The following is a 20,523-nucleotide window of genomic DNA, read 5'->3' as shown; positions in this document are numbered from 1 at the left end:
GTATTTAAGGAGCCGAATTAAATTCCCATGTAATGGTGGCCGTGCACATCCCAGCTCACCGGCCACTGCTTTAGAGCAGCGGGGACCGGCTCGGTTTGGGTGGGAAGGCGGCGCCCATCCCTGCTCTGCCCAGCTCGGGTGCCGTGGTCCTGCCTCGTGTCCCAGGGCTGGGGGGGTGAGCCACACAGAGAGGTGGAAAAGCTTCATTTGGGCTGTCCTTTATGTCTGTGGGGTGGGAAAGCATCCCGGGCAGCAGGTACCGCAGACGGTCATTTTATCCTGGAGCCCCCTGAGGATGCTGAATAGCTGGGGGAAAGTCTCCTGGCACGGGCATGTCATTTAAAAGGAGAGAGCGGAGAAGAAACTGGTTGGCGTGATGAGGATAATTAAAAAAGCTAGTAAAGCCAAGCTGATTATATGGCATATTATAAAACAATACTGTACTTAGGAGCCCGGCTATAAAAGCGCTATCTCATTCCTTGATATCACTTGTGGGAGCATTTGTGGCGCTCAGGGCCTGAGTCTCCATTGCCTTGCACATTTTGCAGTCATTTCCAGCACCGCAAAGTGGATGTAAAATGCTCTCAGCCACGGAAGCGCGTGGCAAATGCAGATTTGGCAGCATTTTATAGCTACCGCGCGCTGCTCTGAAAGGTGACAGAAGGTGCAAGCGAAGAGCAGCCGCATCTGAGGTGTCCCTGCGTCGGGCTCGGACGGAGGGGTGTCTCGAGACGCAGCGCCGTGGCGGTGGGGTGGGTTTTCCGGGGGTCAGGAAGAAATGGGAGGTTTTATTCCCTGCCCTTTTTTGCTTTGCAGATGAGGACGACGCCAACAGGCTCGGAGAGAAGGTGATTCTCCGAGAGCAAGTGAAAGAGCTTTTCAATGAAAAATACGGTGAGTCTCCCATCTGCACACAGAGCAAGGCGAGTTTGTTTTTGCTGACAGCAGCCGTAGTTAAAATTAATTAGGCTGAAGGGCTCTATTTATAGGCCGAGCACACGGCAGCCTGCTGCAGCACAGGTTTCCTCCCGCTGCTTCGCGTTGCAGCCCGTCCCCGGGGATGCTCCCGCGCCTCGCTCCCGCAGGTGGGACCGTGACCTTCTTGTTGACAGCTCATCCTTGGAGCGGGGAGGGAGGAGGGCGAAACGCAGCCCGGGAGCAGGATTTGTTCAGGCTGCCGTCAGCCTTTGATGCGTTTTTGATGCGTCCTGAGCTAGCGTGAGCCGTGGTGCGTGCCTGCCCTGCGCCAGCCTGCTGGAGCTGCGGCAGAAAAGCAGGTCAGGAGGTGGAGGGAGATTTGCAAATGCCCTTTGCGGATTCCTTGTGCTGCCTGGCGAGCCCACCCATCCCAGCTGGTCGTTGGGAAAAGGCGTTATAGGAAAATCAACTGGAAGTGGGGAGAAATAGGAGCTGGGGTAGGATGTAAATAATTGCTTGAAAAAGAAGGGAAGCGACCAAGTGATGGCAAAGAGGTGGGGAGAGAGGCTTGTAAAACCATGACCAGCACAGAAGGGAGGGATGCTTGCTGTTCCCCAAAGTGCAGGAACTAAAGGGGGACCCAGAGAAATGGGCAGTGGGCTTAAATAACACAGAAGGAAGTACTTCTAATGCAGCATGCCATTAAATTGTCATATTTTGCTGCCATAGGATGTTGTGGAAGCCAAAGGGAAGAAGGAATTCAAAAAGGGGGCAAGAGCAGTTCCTGCAGCACAGGGCTCCTGGGGGCTGCTGAATGCAGCGTGCTGGATGTGATCTCCACACCCCAGTGACCCCCAAAACTGCCTAAGAGAGCCGAGGAGAGACGGATAAATCCCTCTCATTTGCCCTGCTTCATCCTCCCACGCTGGTGCTGCCCCAGCCACGGGCACGGCGCTGGGCTCGCTGGGTGCATGGTACAAGCACGGCAGTGGGTGTGCTCTGCACTGAGCAGAGGTGCTGGGGCCGTGAACCAGTCTCCACGTGAGGCTCCTAGAGACCAATGGAGACCGACAGTGCAGAGGCAGGCAATAAATTGGACAGGCAGACGTGAAACAGCTCGGTGGGACGTGGCGATGCAGCCCCACGGCAGGTCCGCGGTCATCGTGGCATCTGTGGGTTCCCCAGCTCCCCCCAGGGCTCTCGATCCTTCTGTTGGCGTGGTCCCGAACCCTGTGGGGTAAAGTCGGTGCGGTGTCCTCTGCTCTGCCCTTACAGGAGAGGCTCTGGGCTTGAACCGGCCCGTCATGGTGCCCTATAAACTCATCAGGGACAGCCCCGACGCGGTGGAGGTCACCGGCCTGCCGGACGATATCCCTTTCAGAAACCCCAATACCTACGACATCCACCGGCTGGAGAAGATCCTGAAGGCACGGGAGAGCATCCGGATGGTGATTATAAACCAGCTCCAGTAAGTTCCCCCAGCTCTGCGGCGCGGAGAGGTTTTAGTTGGTTAAGCATTGTCCCAGCCACTAGTCAGGTAAGGCCCCATGGGGCCACGTACCCATGAAGGACCTGCCCCATCCCCACCACCCGCAATCCTGCACCACGGGAGGTGCTCAGCCATTTATCCCCTCTTTCTTGAACAGTTTGAGGTGCTGATGTTGGGAAGGGGCATGGCACAGGGGCCAGGAGATACCATGGGGCAGATAAGGGGATGGCCCTGAGACCCAGCTGAGTTTTTTGGGGGTGCTTCCCTCCAGAGAGTGGGGGGAAGGTGCTTGCGTGCTCTGACCCCATGTTTTCTCTTACACAGGCCTTTTTCTGAAATCTGCACTGAGGCCAAACAAACAGGTAAGGGCTGAGACATATCCATAGCTTTCCCTGCAGTGTGGCAGAGAATATACGGGCAAAATGGATGGGGGGCCGTGGGGAGGCATTTGTACCTCCCGCATCCTTCTGGAAACAGAAAAGTCAGGCTCAGCGTTGGCTCAGGAGCAAGCTGTCATCTTAGATGATTGTATTTCTGTGAGCTGGCGAGAGACCTGTGCCATTAGACTCAAATTTTCATCGTCTTCTGGAGGATTTGATTGTCCCTTTCCCATGAGCAATTTATTCACTGTGAGCAATTTATTCGCTGGTTAAAGCCCTTAATTTCATCCATCGTTTATCAGTTGAGCTTCTAAGGAAACAAGGTTTCTGTGATCCCTCCGAATGTATTTCTCTCTCTGCCCTATCCTCCCCAATAAATTTCATTTAATCAAACGTGTCAGAATTAGCAACCCAGAGATAATTAGGATCCTGTTAGTTTTTTGAAAATAGGTGGCTAGGTAGAGGAGAGAGATCTGGCAAGCCTGCAATGTGAGCTGATGGAAAATGAGACAAGGAGAAATTTTATATGCACATATATAAGTGAGAGTATATCACATATATATGGGTGTATCATATATGGGTGTATCATATATATATATAGGGGCATATTGGTGTCAGAGCTGGCAACGTCACAGCCCTGAAGCATTCAGCACAGGCACCGTCTGTAGGCTATCGGGCTCTGCGAGGGCTGGAGTTTGGGATTCATCCATTTTGGGGATTTCCTTAGCCCATGCCTGAGCACCACTGGCAGCTCCGTGCCAGGTGGCGGAGGCGAAGCCAATGTCACCAGCCGCAGCACGGCCGTGGCTGCGGGGACGCTCAGAGGGAGGAGAGGTGGCAGCTGCAGGAGGCGTCCCCGTGCCCGAGGTGCTGCGCACCCCTCGGCCACGCTCACAGGGCACAGACACCTCATTTCTCCCCTCTCTCCCCGCAGAAAAAGACAGCAGTGTTCCCAAGAGGAAGCGGAAGAGGATCTCCGAAGGGAACTCGGTATCTTCCTCTTCCTCATCTTCCTCCTCCTCCTCTTCCAATATGGAGTCCACGTCATCAACAAATCAGATCTCTCTTGTGGTAAAGCCTTCCAAATATTAAGTGGGTTACTGCCTACCTATCTTTCTGCTTCAGGATGCTGCTCTCTGCTCTCCTCGAACCGTCACCACTTCCCTCCGCCCGACAAACCCTGTAAAGTGTGACGTTAAGTGGCACGACCAGGTTTGGCGAAGGAGCTGGCGCAGCTTTGGGGCTGCATTTTCCTGCCGGGCTTGTCAGGGGGTGTCAGCGGAGCAATGCTCCCGGGGGCCCCCCCGGACCCACCCTGCCCCAAACGCAGGTGGCGGTGGCACCATGGCCCCGTAGCGCCTCTCGGCAGGACCCGGCATCCCCCCTCCAGTCCCTGTTCCGGGCGCGATGCTGAGCTCCGGCACGCATCAAAACTGCAAAAAATAGGAAATGAGATCAGTGGAGATGCATTCAACCTGTTCTCCCTCAGGGCTTGGCTTCGGTTGTGGATGATACCAAACGCTTCTTAAAAAAAAAATACGCAAGAGAAATATAAACTTAGAAGGTTTTTTTTGTCAGGTTTACTGGTGGTGTTTTGGTTTTGGGTTGGTTCTTTTATTTGGAAAGTGGGAGCAACTGCCCGTGTCTGAACATGTCAGAGATTTGATGTATGCATGTTTTTGTGTTGTGTCCTAACAGAGACTTTTGCCTTCTTTTTCTCTCCCTCTCTTTCAGCAATGGCCCATGAACATGTACATGTTAGACTATGGTGGTCTAAACGTCCAGATCCCAGGACCTATTAACTATTAGACCTCAATACCGAATAAGAACCTCAAATGAAAGAATAAATAAATAAATGTAATTTATGTAAAAAGTGTATATTCCAATATGTATCAATGCCTTTTAGTTTTTCCAATGATTTTTACACTATATTCCTGCCATCAAGGCCTTTTTAAATAAAAATAAAAAGTGTTGCCTTGCTCTTAAAAGTACTTTTTTTTGTTACATACATTATTGACAAATGGCACTTGTAGGTAAGAGTAAGTGCAGGAGGGCACCTCTGGACAGACCTCCTCATTACGCTTTGGCTGCTGAATAGGATTTTTAGCATCATCAGTGTTTGAAACCAAGAGGTTCGACACGCTTTGATGATTCACTTGCCACTGATGTCTTCAGGTTTGAATCAAAGGTGTAAAAACTTACAGAGAGCTGCAGGAGGAGCAGGACCAAATTGCAGCAGTGAAGTCACAGAAGCAATTTTGGTTACGTGCATTTAACTGTCTTCTGAACCGGTGAAGTTCTTCACTATCCGTGATTTCCTACAAGGCTTTGATGCCTTCTGGAGGGAGGAAAGCTCACGCAGTGAGTACAGGCTGCTCTCTGATGCTCAACTGGTTCAGTGTCGCTGGACCGCAAGCTGCAAGCATGTGGGAGAGCCCCGTGGGCTGCTCTGTGCACCATGCGAACCAGATGATGTAACCCAGTAAACTGAGGGATGCTGGTTGACATTTTCACAATTTTACCTTAATTCTGCCAGCAGATCTTGGCAGCAGACGCTGGTGTCGCTGATCACTGTTATTACCGCTGCAGGTATTTAATCGGTGCCTTGTGTGTGCTCAGAGCTGTGCTCAGGTGAGATGTTTCCAGAGCAAATGCTCGGTGGTGTAAGGAGCCAGCGAGCAGAAACGTCTCTGTGCAGAAGTCGGTGCCCCAACACCCACTGCCCAGGCTCCTTGCAGGCTCCAGGACAGGTCACAGCCTTTCCCACAGAGCAAAGCTGCCCCCCGAGCATCCAGACATGTGCTCCAGGAGGAAGAGGATGGTATCAGATGGAGAGATCAAATTCATGATGACTTTAACGAGTGTAACGTGCTGCTTTATTTGTTTTATGGGTTTTCAGTCTGCCTGAGTCCTTGGCTTGCCGTGCCACCAGAGGATTCTGAGCGCGGGTGGAGCTGCTTCAAAGCGGCTGCAATTTTATTTCCTTCTTCTTGACTCGCATTTGCTGTGGAGTTAGATGCAAATGATTGCATGAGATAATAAAAGCCCAAACAAACATAGGAGAAGGCACAAAGCCAGCAGCCTAAAGAAGGGCAAAGAGCTGTATCAGTGACCCCAATTAGACATACAGTTTGACATCTAAACAGTCGGCAGCAAAATCTGAAGTCTTTCATGTTTCTGCCTGATGCTGAGACCCGTGGCATCTCCAATTAGGAAACAAAGAAACATGATTCAGAGGTAAAAATACATTTTTTCTCTTCCAACATGTCTGAAAGGGGCTTACTCACAGATCAAACCACCCCGAGGAGGTGTCTCCTGGGAGGGCATGTTCATTATATTTTGACTTTTCTTTTTTTTTTGCAGTTAAAAGGCCTCATTCATGACCACTGAAGGCGGCGGAGAGGCTCGGTAATGAGCGGAGGTCTCCGGCGCTGCCCCAACCCGTGGCCGTGAGCAGCAGTGGGGCAGGCTCGGGGCGGGCTGTGGGGCTGGATTACTGAGTCGCTGCTGAAGGCAGGGGCATCCAGGCAGCCAAGTTAAATTAGGGCACCAGAGCTACACTGGGGAATAATGACTTAATTCGGAAAGCTTAATGCAGTCGTAAAGGCTAGAAAAAGTGGGGGAAAAAAAGGAAGGTGAGAAGGGAGATGGCAGGGCTGTTTCCCCACTTGGTTGTTTGGTTTTCCCAGCCGGGTGCATTAGGGTCCTGCTGAACCCAAATCCAGTTGCAGCATCCCCTGCTCTGAACCTGGCTAAATTGATTAATTAATTTGGGTTCCCCGTGCCCCAAAACCCTGCTCCACAGGGCAGCTCGAGCCCTGCCCGATGGGGCAGGATGCTCTGTGGCTGGCACCTCCGCCATGTCCGGGCTGGGTTTTGAAGCTGCTGGGTTCAGGTAACGTGTATTTTTGGGAGTGAATAGCAGTCTTTTCCGCTGTAATTTCAGGGGGTCGTAGGGTCACAGCACCCCCTTTTCACTGTCCGGGACCGGAGTAGGAAACTCCCACCACCGGTGCCTGCTCTTGCACAGGAACCAGCGGCGCTGACCCTTCCCACCGCCAAAACGCCGGATCTCACTTTTATTACTGTTTTCCCTCAGCCGTAATTCCCGGAGCTTCCCTCCCCTTGGTCCTCCAGTTGCAGGGTATTTTTATACCCGGTTTTTGTGTGTAACGTGATTATCTGCTGAATGGGATGCGCTCGGTTACAATTAGAAGATGAAGATGCAGATCTTAACACTTAAGCCGCGTTCCTCATTTATGACTTTTCAAAGAGTTTGGTGGGTTTTTTTTGTTGTTGTTTATGTGTTTACAAATCCAATAACAATCCTCATTAAGAGTTGCAAAACATGAAGCCATTTTGATCCCAGGCAGATGGCAGCTAAATGAAGTTTAATTAAAGAATGAGCGCTTTGATTCAAATCATTTTTAAAAAGTATAGTGCAACGAGATGCTAGAGAACAGCATAAACAGCATCTGCGCCTCCATTCAGAGCCCCGAATCCATTTGTGAGCGAACGCTTTGCGAAATGTTGCAGGGAGACGGCGAATGTGTCGCAAACCACTACCGCAGCCACGCCAGAGGTCTTGTTGCTTCCCTACCCCAGACAAGCAGCTCTTTGGTTGCATTTTTATTTATTTATTTATTTTCAATTTTTGAAGAGTTCATTGGGGCGCGCTTTGTGCCAGTGCACAGGACCACGCATGGCAGAAGAAAGCCGTTCCCATAGCAAGACGTCCATGGTCCTAACGTGGGTGCTTTCTCCAGGACGCTGACGATTTTTTTGTTAAATGCACGTCTGAAACAGCTGCCTTGGACACAAATTAACAGCTCCATGGGGTACAGAGGCAGAGGGATGTGGCTGAACTGAACTCGGGCTAAGATTAATATCTTTTCATCAGTGGGTTTTGGGGAAGGAGGGGGTTACGTGCAATGAACCGCTGTGATCATTAAAATTATGTGGTACTTTTTCACTCGGTAAGACCTGGGAGAGGGTCCTCTGAGGTGGGACAGGCCCAGGCCCTGCAGCAGCCTCACCAAGGTGGCTCCACGGCCCTCGTGGTGGGGCTGGGACCTGCACATGGGACCGGGACTGGGACATGGCCGGCTTGGCGCCGGGCAGCCCTTGCCTTGCTTTGCCATTGGGAAAGTGGGGCAGAAAGACTGCCAGACAGGCTTTCTGTGTAGCAACTGTGTGCCATAGGAGGGCAACGAGGCTCCTCGTTAACCTGCACGTTAATAGCCCTCTGGGAAGGGCTGAGGTGGGAGGTTTCTGAGGGGTGTGGAGGTGCTTGCTTCTCAAGGACCATCTTGGGTAGTGACAAAGGGTGTTGTGGAAAGCCTGTGAGCTCAAGGGGAGGCTGGAGAAGCCTGGCAGCAAGATCTGCTGAGGACTACCAGGCTGGTAAGACCCATGGGGGCAGGAACCTCCTGGGAGAGTGTCTGGGGAAAGCATTGCGTGTGCTTGTCCTGCTCTGTGCACAACCGCTGTGGTGCCCCCTGTGCTGCTGGCTGGCCCCATAGGCTGTGCTTGTGTAACCCAGGGCTCACCCTGGGCAGGGAGGCTTGTTTCATGGCAGCTTCCTGCTCTTCACCATCTTCCAGCTCTAAAAAGCACCTGCAGGTGTGACCAGCTGCCCTGCTCCAGGGGCTTGAGCTGGGGGGGACCCAGGTGGCCTGTGCTGGGGGAGGCAACGTGGGCGCCTTTGGTTGTGCCTCTGTTTGTGCTGGTCCTACTGAACCCGAGCTGAGGTGTCAGAGCTGCTCTGGGCTCACTGCTCTGATTCTCTTGGGTCCCGTGTTGGGTGAGCACCGAGGGATCACTTCCAGCCCTTGTGTGGAGCTGTGCAGCACCAGTGCTGCTCGCTGGGGCCTGGCCGTCACTGGGAGCCCTGCGGTCGGGTGCCTCGTGATGGCAGCCTCTCCTGTCCCACTTCAGCTTCTCCAAAGCATCCTTCCCCCTTATCCCTGACTGAATCAATGCGATCCATTTGGAAATGAATGAGGAGAATTAAGAAAACAGCCGCAGGCAGCACCATCGCTGCTTTGCCGTGGGGTGGCACAGGACTTCTCTCACAAAGCCCCGCGTAGGCTGGGCCGGAGCAGTGTTGGTCTGGGGGAGCTGACCGCGAGCTCTGAGGCTGAGATAAGATCCTCAGGAAAGACCTCATCTGCAGCCAGCAGCCTGACCCTTGCTCTAATGATGTTAACGATTCATTTTAAGCTGCTGTTTGTGCTGCTGATGTCTGCGTCAGTAAATCAGTCTTCTACTGCAGCCAGAATAAAATAAAGTAAAATAAAATGCCAGCCTTCTTCACGCCCAGATGTCGATAGAGTGCAGACTAATTGGCAATAAGGATGCACTAAGTCAGTGATGTTCAGAAGTGCCAACAGATCGGCAGGCGGGTAAGTAATAGTGACAGCCGAGCACGTTCAGCCCAAAACTAAATAAAGGGGTTTGCCTGGGGAAGGCACCGAGGCAGGTGGCACTGACACCGCTGTAGGAGCGTCCACTCCGTGCTTGGTCCTAAGCTGCTTCACCTCTGCATCGGGTGGGCTCAGCTCCCTTGGGAGGAGATGTGGGGAGGGCAGAAGGCCCAGGTAGAGCAGCACTACCGAGGTGTCAGGGAGCCCAAGAGGTGACCCCGATGGCAGCCAGGCTGCCATCCCCATCCCTGTGAGCTCATAAAGCAGGAACATGCATGGGGAAGAAGGGCTGAAATAACAAATTGGATGTGCGTGGCTCCTGAAGTTGTTTGTTGGTTTTGTTATTTATTTGTCTTTGGTATAGGTGCATATACATAAATATACATATTACAGTTTACCAACAAAATAGTTCTGTAATATATATATATATATATATAAAAAGCTCCCAAAGTCCTTTTTCCTAGAAATGTAGGTCATTAGAAAGGTCTTCCTTCCTTTATAGCAAACAAGTGCAAGAATCCCTCTTCCAACTTGGGTGTTGTGGGTTTTTGTATCAAACATGTAGGAGAAAATTGTGGTCTGTTTGTCAGCAGCTTGGGCTAGGCTTCGTGATTCTGCTGGCAAAGGTGGCTTGGTGAGGAGCATGGAGGAGGAAACAACAAGCAAAACAAAAAACAAAAACCAACCTCAGATGATAAAGCCTTGCTGGCAAACTCCCAATCTAATTTCCTCCTAATAACTTAAAAAAAAAAAAAAGAGTAATTTTGTCTCAATAAGTTTGCGGCACCAGCTGAATATGAGGCACAACCATGCGATGTTCACATTTACTGCTGTGCTCATCCAAGCATCTCACTGCACGGATCCGCCACGTATTTCCTAAGAAGAAACTGCTTTTGTGCTTGAAAGAGATGCGTTTAGAAGTCCCCAGGACCTCTTGCTGGCATCTGCAGTTTCAGATGATGTGTCAAGTTTGGTTATTTTTTGTGAGTTAGTTTTTGCTGTTGTTGTTAATCCTGATATTTAGAGCAGTGCATATTTACTATGACTGTAATCCTCTGTCACAAAAGGCAAATGATTTTAAAATGCTTCCTTCTTTGGAAAGACTGCAGCACAAGAGCCACTGCAAGATTCCTGCCTGCTTGGTGGGCTTTATAGAGACATTAAAACCAATGGCGATGGGAGGCTCCTGAGTTAAGGTCATCACTTTGGAGGGGACAGCAAGGCAGATGTGTTGGAGAGGGACAACCAAGAGCACCCTGGAGTTGGGGTTTGCTGCCCCATCCTTGCTGAACACCCCAGAGCATCCCTAACTGAGGGCAGAGCAGCAAGCGATTGGAGAAAACTGTCTGTGCTCTTACCATCCAAATATTTGTACTGCCCATGTGTTCACCAGCCTTATCGTGCACACCGTGTTCCAAGCGAAAATACAGGATGTCCTTACTGTTTAACAGAGGAAAAGCTCAGTGAAAGAGAACTGCAAAGGAATCGAGCCAAGTGGAGCAAAGGAAAATGAGTAAAGGCGCATGGGATGAGCATGCCTGGACCTCTGCTCTGCAGAGATGTGGCCTGCAGCAGTGCGGCCCTGTTCTGGTCCATCCTGCACCAGTGTTCTCAAATGTAGAGTATGTTGCTGTTTTTGGCTGTTGTGGAGCCATAGTGGTTTTGGAATTGAAATTTTAAAAAAATAATAACTTGGGAGAAGAAAAGACATTACATCTAGATGTAACGGAAGCACTGCACAGCGGGGAGCTCTGAACCCTGTGCTCTCAGGGACTGACAGAGCGGCACGGGGTCCAGACACTGAAGTGATCTTCTGCACAGAGTATAAAAGACAACATAACTCTGCACTGGTTTTGTTCCCTGATGGGCTGAGTCTGCCTCCCTCCTCTCCTCTGCCCAAAGGTTATGCTGTGAATCCTGAAACAAAGCTGTTTGGAGAGAAAGATGGCAAAACGCCCGGGCTGATAACCTGAGGCAAATAAATGGCAATACCTGTGGAAAGAGTTGGGATCAAATCTGTAACAAGCCCCCGAGAAGTTGTGCAGGGCAGAATGCGTCTGCCTGGAGAAGCAGCTCTATGGGGAGCAGCGAGGATCTGGCTGGCTTCTGCTCGCCATCACGCCTCCACCAGGTTTTAAGGACTCAGTAGTTTCAACAGGCACACACAAAGGTTTTTGCTCTCAGATGCTAGATGTTAAGATGTAAGTTGTCAGGAATATTTAGATTTACCCATAGAAATCTGAAGTGTGAGCTGACTGGAATCCCCTACACTCTGCCTAGCTGGAGGTTAAATTTGTAACTCACTGCATGTGTTGAAGCAAAGCCTGCTGATAAAGACAGCCTAACTCTTTTTAGTGTTAAAGAGAATAATGCGTGTTTCTGGGGATGAAACAGAATAATTTCCAAAACTAATGAGTAAGCTTAAAAAAAATCAACCAATCAAATAAAAACTGTATGTATTGGCCTCAGTTTGTTTTCAGAAGGAGACTATGAACTTCAAATAGGATTTTTTTTTTATTATTTCATCGATGATAAAAATAATTCTAGATTCTACCTCTCTTTTCTAACAGTTTGTTTTTACAGTCTGGCTGCCCTGTTTAAGAGAAATGTTTTTCTTGCCTTGCTGTGTGAAATTCTTGGTCAATCTGTAGTTGAAGCTCAGCTGGTTAACTAGTAGAGGGAGAAGCAAAGTGATACAAAATGCTTTAAACCAAGGAAGTTAGACCAGAGTATTTTCTGCCAGAAGACTTGCCTTTGAATTTTAAGCCTGGAAAGTATATCAAGATGAACTGGTCAGATGTTTCTATATAACTATCAATTCAGGAACCTGCTGGTAAAAATCCACGGAGGCTGTGTGTTGAGTTCAGTGTCTTTTTTCAGCAGGAAGCTGCTTGGATTTCCAGGGTCTGAACTGATGGAGAGATTCTTGCGGTCCATGGTAATAAGTTACAGTTGTTAATTACTGTAGCTACTGAAACACACAAGATATTCCTACTCTGAGCATTGATTTACAACATCCAGCGAATGTCTCTGATGGATATAGAAGCCTTAAGGAACTAATTTTTCAGTTAGTCGGCTTGTAACCACAATGGGTAAACATTATTCCAAATAAAGCATGACTCAATTCTCATTATGCATCCCTTTTTTCCTGAAGGGTGCCCAGCCCCACAGCTCATGTGGCTGGGTCAGGTGGTACAGAGAGATATGGAGGAGTGGGAAGGATCCTGTCCCTGAGAAATACCCAATTCCCACTCCCATGAGGGGCCAAGTGGTAGCCAGTGAGCCAGGCGGGCAGCAGCTGCCAGCTATCACTCCCATAATCAGAGAGCAGTTGAGGTTGGAAGGGACCGCTTAGGATATCTAAATCTGTAAGAAATGAGGTGTTACCTGTCAAAATCTCCTGCACTAGCTAAAATACCTCAGTGCCCAGGTGTATGTTACTGCCTGCAGCTGGGCTGCAGAGCAGATCCCTGTTACTCTGCCCTCTTTCAGGGCAAAGTTGCCAGCATCAGGGTGAAGTAAACGTTTCACAAAAGCAAACAAGCCACAGTCCCGTGTCTCCTCACTGGTCAGGGCTGTGTGTGTAGCGTGGTATGGCTGAGATGCTAGCATGTGCTCACCCTGGAGTAATGGCTACCTCTAATAAGGACATTGCAAGTGGAAAGAGAGCTGATGCATTCCCTCAGAAAATAGTTGTGGCAGTTTAGGAAGTTATTCCTGCCCTCCTGATTACGGTCCTTCGCCAGAGATTATGCCCTTCCCTGCACAAGAGCTGAAAAAGGAACCACCCCAGTGCCGCAGGGCAAAATCTTCTGGTTTAGGTTCAGGTGGTGATGAAAGGGGTGGTTTGCTTGTGGGTTGTGATTTTTTTTTATTGTTGTCAGGCTGCTGCACATGCTTCTGTCCGCTTCCCCACACCGTAAATCCTGAGAGCGTTGGCAAGGAACCACCGAGAGCCACGACGCCTCCGGCCACTGTGTGCTGTGGGTCGGCACTGGCGGACTCGCTGCGTGCTGCCTGAAGCCATAGCGGGCTGGTGAGATCCCAAAATCTGAGTGTTTGGGGCTGCTCGTGACCAACCACAACGAAAAGTGCTAGCGTTTCCAGAGTGCTGCCAGCTTTATATACGCGACAGCCGTATTTATTAGAAGAACATAACAAAAACGTCAGCATTTAGGAGAATTTGAGGTAAAAGCTGACAGCGGGGCTGAGGCACGGCGGGGGGAACCTGAGGTGCCGGGCCCTGCCGTCAGCACCAGGCCCCCCCCCCCCCGCCATCTTCCCCCCAGACCCCTCCGCGCTGCCCGCTCGAGCGGCCGGCGCCGCGCTCCCCCTGTGGGCGCTGGGGTCGGGCCGGCCCTCCCCCGCGCGGGGCACGCCGGGAGCTGTAGTCCTCCGCCGTGCCCACCGCCCTGCGTGGTGACGGGCGGCACGTACTAAGAAAAACTACAACTCTCAGCGGCCCCCGCGCGGCTTGCGCATGCGCAGGGTGGGCAAGTCGAACAAAAAAACCTGCCCCCCCTTCTCCGCTCCCCTCCCCCGGAGCGGCGCTGGGCTCAGCCCGACACCGTGAGGGGGACGCGCGGGGCCGGGCCCTGCCAGAGCCTCGCCGCCGCCTCCGGGGACAACCGCCCGCTGGCCTCGGCCTCCTCGCTTCCAGCCGGCGGGGCCGGGACCGGGACCGGCAGCAGGAGCGGACTGCCCGAGGCCGGCAGCGGTGAGGGGACCGGGAGCTCGGGGCAGTGTGGGGGGGGGATGTGAGGGGCCGTGGTGCCGCGGCTCCCTGCGGGGAGAGGCCGCCCCCTGCCTGCGGGGGCACCGGGCGCTGCTGGGGAGGGGCCGCGGCTTCCCCGTCCTCTTCCTCCCCCCCCTCAGCGCCCCCCTCAGCGCCGCTCGCGGGGGCGGAGCTCCGCGCCCTGCCCCCCCCTCCCCGGGGACCCATTGGCTGGCGGGGGGGCGCGCACGTGCCGGGGCTGCGCGAGGGGCGGTGGTGATTGGGTGAGGGCGGGGGTATGCAAATGAAGGGAGGGGGCGGGGGTATGCAAATGAGATGGGGCATGCAAATGAGGGGGGGCTCCTGGTGGTAGGGCTTGGGGGGGGGAAAATGGCCGCAGGTTGTGCTGGGAAGGGTCAGGGGAAATGGCCTCAGGTTGGGAATGAGGAGACATTTCTGCTCAGAAAGAGCAGTCAGGCACTGGGACGGGTTGCCCAGGGACGTGGTGGAGTCACCGTCCCTGGGGGTGTTCAAGGGAAGGTTGGGCGCGGTGCCTGGGGACGTGGTTTGGTGGGTGACACTGGTGGTAGGGGGTGGTTGGACCAGAGGATCGTGGATCCAACCTTAACGATTCTAGGATCCTTTCTAATCACCTGCCTGCGCTGCTGCCCACACGTATAAACCTTGGGGTCAGTACCTTGCCATAAGGAGCAGCTTTAGGCTGTTCTAACACACCTGTTTGCGCTCATCCGCACTTAACTCTGCCATCAAAATAAAACACGTGCATAGAACACTTAATAAAAAACATCAGTGAATCTATTAAGTAAATTAGATGGCACAGGAGTTTGTCCCCTGCGCATCCCAGTAGCAGGCTGCCGGTTGTTCTCTGGCTTGCCAGGACACGAGCGGCTCTGCAGGGCTCTGGCCAAGCCACCCACCGCTCTGGGAGGGCTGCACGTGCAGCACCTGGCAGAAAGCTGCTGGCGTGCCCGAGCTCTTCCTTGTGGCACTGGCCTTTATTCCTGGCCTCAGACCCTGTCAGCAAGGCGAGGAGAGATTTCCGACAGCATTGACACACGCGCTTTGTTTAGGGGAAGGGCAAATGTGATCAATCCCACGGAAATCAGCGTTCAGTTAAATACGGTAACAGGAATGAGGGGGAGACGCAGGGGGAGCCGATGGCCAGGCGGAGGGGACTGGTTGTTGCTGTGTGACGGTGAGCTTCACTGCTGCTGTCAGCTAATTCCAGTTCCTTACAAGGTGCTAAAGCCCGGCTGGGTGTGTTGTGTTGGTTAACTCTTTGTGGGAGTCCCAGGAGTTAAGGGGGTTTTTGGTTTGCCCTGAAATTATTTTGGGGCTGTTGTTTACAGTGCACCACAGAAATCCCAAGGGCCGGCCTGCTGTAGTGAGCACACCCGCTTCTCGCTCTAGAAAACATGCCAGCACCACCTTTGTTGTGATGCCATTGGAGTTCAGACTAATTAACTTCCCAGATGTTACGTGGTGTTAGTGTTGGTGGACGCGGGGGCTAAAGCAGTAGTTATTTAGCGTCATCGTCATGTTTCCTAAATACAGTGAAATGGGTAAAGACAGGAATTATCAGACGGTCAGGCCTGCTGTGATTAATATTTCATGGTGTTTACGTGGCTTAGCTGTAATTCACGGGCGCCTGGGTGCTGCTGTAGGACATTGCATACCTAAAGACAAAATAACTGTTCCCTGGGCCAGGCTTTAATACGGAAACGAGCCTGATGTTAGTGGTTTCCTAACACCCCCAAACCCGGTAACATGCCTGCCTGTGAGCAGTGGGGTTAGGTGCTGCTTCTTCGTTTCGTCTGAAACTTCACGGTTACATGTTGGTCTATAGCGGAATCTCCAGAAGTGGTGAAAATCAAGTTTAAGTATCTTTTTGCAGGCTTGTGAATGAGAGGAATCAGAGGTGCAGTTAAAGTACGCGGTGTTGGAGTTGGTTCATTTTTCAATGGCTCTCGAGTAGCGGAGGCAGCCGGCCTCCTGGGCTGGTAAAACGCCGTCACGCGTGGCTGGGTGTCATGAAAGTACCCAGAAAAGTGGAAATTAATTCCTGGTGATTTTGGGGGGGGGTTTGGAGCTGTGTAACAAGGCACGTCTCCATCCCAGCCCCAGCAAAACGCTGCTGGCACTTGGAGAGCTGGGTGCGCTCAGCACCCGGTGTTTCCCCCGGGGAACTGTTCGGGGCTCTATTTCTCTGCCCTTCTGCTGCCTCAGAGGAGGGGAGACGAAAACTTAAATCCCTGAAGGCCCCAGCAGGGATTTGGGGCAGCGTGTGGGTTTCCAGCAAGCTGATATTTCCGAGCGGCGTGACTCTGAGCAGCGCCGTCACCTGCAGCGGGACGCGGTGCCGCCAGCAGTGCTGCGGGGCTGGTTTAAGGTGAGTCTGGGTGCAAAGCCCCCGGCGCTGCGTCCCAGTGGTCCTGCTGCCGTGGGTTAAATCCCCGTGGGGGGAGGCGGATTGAGATGGTGACAGCGAGTGTCCTGGCTGCTGTGTTCAGTGGGTCAGCGTTGCTGAGCTCCGAATGGTGTCGTGCGCGAACGGTGATCACAGGTTTACCAAGAAGCCCGCTCCTTGGGCAGAACTGGCCGGTGCTGGGGCTGTGTCTGTGCCCCAGGACAGGCAGCAGCGTGGCAGAGGGGTAAGCACACTTAATTTTAGTGAGCAGAAGGAGCGTAAGAAGGGTGATTTTAACCACCACGTGCAGGCTCTTCCTGTAGCAGCTGCTCCAGATAAGAGGCTGGGGGGGAAAAGCAACAGGGAGCGGAGCCTCCCTGGCCTGTTAAGGCTGCTAGGCTCTGCTTGAGAGTGATTTATTTATTTATTTATTTATTTTTAGGGCAGTTAATAGCCTGGGCTCAATGTTAGCGAAGAGCTGACCGTGTGTATTTACCTGATGCTGCTCTTCACCTGCTGACCCCAGGGCTGTGCCTCCGAGGGAGCCAACCTCTGTCTGGAGAGGCGAGTGGTAAGCCCGAGCAGGTGCACCCTGCTGGGTGTGGGGTGCCCACATCCTTCCCTCCTGCTCCTGCTGGATTATGGCCGGTGGAAACAGTTCCTTCCAAAGACCAGTGGTGTACCTGAAGGGAGAGGTGTCGCGCAGCCTGGCTGCCCTTCTATTGTTTGTTGGTTCCAGTCTGCATGATGACCGGTCTAGTGGCTGCAATTAACCCAAACCTCTTGCTTATAGAGTACCTGTATAATTTTAAGATGTTTAATGACATAAGAAGAAGAGGTCATCGTAACTGGTTGGCATAGGTCAGAGAACCTTCTCACCCACGGGTGCTGCAGCGAGGGTGGATGTCACCTGGGAAGCTGCGTGCAAAGGGGAGGCAGCAGCTTGCATCCTGGTGGTTTCTTCGCTAGGTTATCTCGGAAACATCAGGCTTAACTTCTTCTGAAACAGGATCACTGAACCATACTGTAGGGAAAAATATCAGATTGGTTTTTTTGGTTTTTTTGGGCCAAGTTCTGTTTAACAAGATTCATTTGCACTTAATAGCTTGTGAGCGTTAATCTGTGCAGTTACGAGACGGAGCCTCCTGCCCTTCCCGGGCAGGTCAGCGTGCTGCACTGACGCCTCGGCCCAGAAGGCAGAGAAGCCAGGGGATAAAATCGGCGAGAGCCAAGCAGCAGCCTGGCTTCCAGTTAGATTTGTAATGCATGCTTTGTGTTCCTTCTTGTTCCAGCTCTGGAATGAAATGCGTGCTCTTGTACTCGAAATAATTCTCTCAATATCAAGCGGCCCGCGGTGAGGCAGCAGAAGCCGGGCTGCTTTCCCCAAGGGAGCCCCGGGTCTTCGGCAGCCGTGCGTAAGGATGGGCTCAGCAGGCTCGTGCCCAGCTGTGTTTTGGGGTTCGGTGCCTCCCCGTCAGGGCAGCGGGGTTTGTTTCAGTGCTCCTGCTGGGGTACGGAGGGGAGGCTGCTTGGCTTCCGCGGCTGCTTTTCCAGAGAGCAGCAGACAACACACAGATGGATTGCTTTGGGAATATCCATGTGCATTACGTCTGGTGAAAAGTAAAAACACTTCCCTATTGTTAAGGCTTTGCTTCTAAGAAAAATGTATTTTGGGCTCATATTTCCATTATTCTCCGTGTATATTCTTTATATCCTTAAATAATAATTCTTCTTCATAAAGCTCAACTCTTTTTTTTTGTTTGCTGTGTGTTTGGCAAGCACCTAGTAGAGAGAGTATCCGTTACCGGTGGCTTTAACAAGATTGGCACGTGTGCCTCTGTGTGAGCCCAGGGAAGATGGAAATTGGCTTGTGGTTTTGCTCTTTCTTGCCCTGAGTATTCCTAATTTTTGGCTCTCAAAAGTAGAAGCCAGCAGGAAGCACGTGGAGCGGGATGCGTGTTGGTTTGGTTTGGCTTCCTGAAAGCTACTGGGTTCAGTCTGTCTTTTTCCTGGTGAAATGAAAACATGGGTTTATTTGCTCTGTGTCACGGTGACCCTCTCATTGGGCAGGAATGGCTGAATGCTACATCCTTGGTACTCTTACCAGTGTGTTTTGTAATGATTTGCTCGATTTTACAGGCCTTGATTTGGACAGGGGTTCATCTTGGCACCATAAAGCCAAAGGATTTATGGGCAATTATACCAATATTTAAAAAAAAATCTTCCAGACCAGTAATATGTGATTAATAGGTGCATTACATAGGAGTGCTCGGGCAGCCAGCTTCCGGCTGCTCAAATGGTGTTTAAATTGGCCTTTCTGTGTCGTACACGTGTAACACCTCGCTCAGTACCAACCCCAGAGCGTTTGCACGGGGTGCCACGAGACGTGAGGATCCGAGCTCGGAAACGCAGCCAGGTTCGTTCGGGGTGCTGAACCGCAGCCCGCTCCGTGTAATCAGCGTCCCCCTGCGTGGCTGCGGCCCGGGGGTGATCCCGGGAACTACTTTGGCCTCTCGTCTGGAGCGGGTGCCTGTGCACAGCGGGAAGGAGCTTGTCCTTGGTTGTGCCCAGCCTGAGTTGGGCATGCAGGAGGGAACTGGGTGCGTGTCTGTGCCCCTGCTGGCTTACGGGGTGTTAAAGGGACCAGAACGACCGCGTCAGGCTGCGGGTTGGCGTGGGAGAAGGGCGATGCAGACTTGTGTTCTGCTTCATCTGTTACATCGGATCGTTGCTATATCGTCAAAAATCTACCATGGTGTACAAAACCCTATTAATGTGCTAACCCCAAAGAGTTCCGAAGGTGAGCTTGGGAACTCTGTTGGATCCCAAACTCCGTGAAGACAGACTTTAATGTCACATCAGTCTCCCTTTCACTTCTGACAGTCCCTAGGCCATCCCTCAGCGGCTCCCCCTCCTCTGCCGGCCGATTCCCGTCTGCCTCCACATCCCCAGCCCCGCTGGCCTGCCCACAGCTCCTGGCAGCCTCCTCTGGCCATCGGGGTGATCAGCGGTGGCCTTCCTTTGCGTCCAGTCCCCAGTTTCAGCTCTCTTGCCTCAGGCAGGACCTGTTACCAGCTCCGGGCCGTGAGAGGTGCCAGCATTTCCCTTTCCTTGCAGATGTCCTCAGACAGCTGCAGGTTACCTGGCTGCAGTGTATCCCCAGCTGTGAAGCTGTTCAAGCCTCGCTGGCTGGTCTGGAGAGTCAGAGGGCTGCTGGATGTCTGCTGGGATCGCAGAATCATTTAGGTTGGAAGAGACCTCCAAGATCACCTAGTCCAAGCTGTTACCTTGTGCTGTTGGTGCTGCAGGGTCCCCACCCCCTAATTGCTGTTCTGAAGCGCTCTGTGTCCTCTCAAAGGAACAGCTCGATGCCGTTTTTCCAATGCGTACCCGTATTATCGCCTGCGGTGGTTGTTATTCGTGCTGCCCTGACATGCCTGCACACTTCACAGCACGCACATCACCGTGGAGAACCCGAGCTGTGCTGCGAGCCCAGGTTCTGCGGGAGCAGCAAGGTGCTGTCAGCCCCTTCTGAAATGTCTCGTTTATCTCACCTTGACTTGTAGGTGCTTTTCTCAAGGTGCACGGAGCCGAGCAGAGCTCAACGCTGCGAGTTCTCTCCTCCTGCAGGCATGTCAGCTTATTGCATTAGGTACATGTAAACAGCGGTTGCACCATTCCAACAGGAAAACGTGCTCTTAGCAGCTGTCAAAACTTCCTTCTCAATATATTCGTTGCTGTCTATAGACAGTTCTGCCAGCAAAAGCATAACCAAGTCCTGATTATTACTCAACTAAGTTGAAAGTCCTGACTGCTGTACATAAAATAGGTTTAAACCTTTTTTTGTCACTCCTGAAATTTGGTTTTTAATTTTAGCACTTTAATTGGGACTTCTTAGCTATGACATTAATCCTGCAACTGATGAATACACAAATAAAATGTCCTGTTCTGGTTGCCAATACTGTAGTTTGAGGCCGTGATTTTGGGGCAGGGGGTTGTTTTGAGTGAGACGGTGATGAACTTGTACTGAAAATTACAGGGGAGTTGTTCTAATACCTGTGCCACAACTGTTTTCTTGTCATTCCTTTTATCGCACCATTAATTCCAATGTTTTTCGTCTCTGGCTATTTGACTGAATTTACACTGATTTTTCTCTCTAAGCATGTCTG

The 20,523-nt window shown here is 51.9% G+C and overlaps 2 protein-coding genes across 14 annotated transcripts in view; both read left to right on the top strand.

Annotated features, from left to right (window-relative positions):
- The window catches only part of GTF2IRD1 (GTF2I repeat domain containing 1), a 58,416-nt gene extending 53,641 nt beyond the window's left edge, over positions 1-4,775 (top strand). For all 7 annotated transcript variants that reach the window (XM_066979635.1, XM_066979634.1, XM_066979632.1 and 4 more), the window contains 5 exons: positions 817-894; positions 2,194-2,386; positions 2,732-2,769; positions 3,722-3,858; positions 4,522-4,775. In XM_066979635.1, the coding sequence (XP_066835736.1) occupies positions 817-894; positions 2,194-2,386; positions 2,732-2,769; positions 3,722-3,858; positions 4,522-4,596 (521 nt within the window). In that variant the 3' untranslated portion in view covers positions 4,597-4,775. The remainder of the gene's footprint in view (positions 1-816; positions 895-2,193; positions 2,387-2,731; positions 2,770-3,721; positions 3,859-4,521) is intronic.
- Positions 4,776-13,714: 8,939 nt separating this feature from the next.
- Positions 13,715-20,523, top strand: part of GTF2I (general transcription factor IIi) — a 73,223-nt gene continuing 66,414 nt past the window's right edge. For 6 of the 7 annotated variants that reach the window (XM_066979644.1, XM_066979643.1, XM_066979642.1 and 3 more), the window contains exon 1: positions 13,715-13,929. The gene's annotated coding sequence lies outside the window, so the exon portion shown is untranslated. Of the gene's footprint in view, positions 13,930-16,796; positions 16,926-20,523 lie in introns of all 7 variants that reach the window. The other variant, XM_066979638.1, reaches the window with a different exon arrangement.

Source organism: Anser cygnoides, chromosome 18, assembly GCF_040182565.1.
Source record: "Anser cygnoides isolate HZ-2024a breed goose chromosome 18, Taihu_goose_T2T_genome, whole genome shotgun sequence".
Classification (NCBI taxonomy): domain Eukaryota; kingdom Metazoa; phylum Chordata; class Aves; order Anseriformes; family Anatidae; genus Anser; species Anser cygnoides.
The sequence above is the reverse complement of the archived record's forward strand: the minus strand, read 5'-3'. Positions and strand labels throughout refer to the sequence as shown.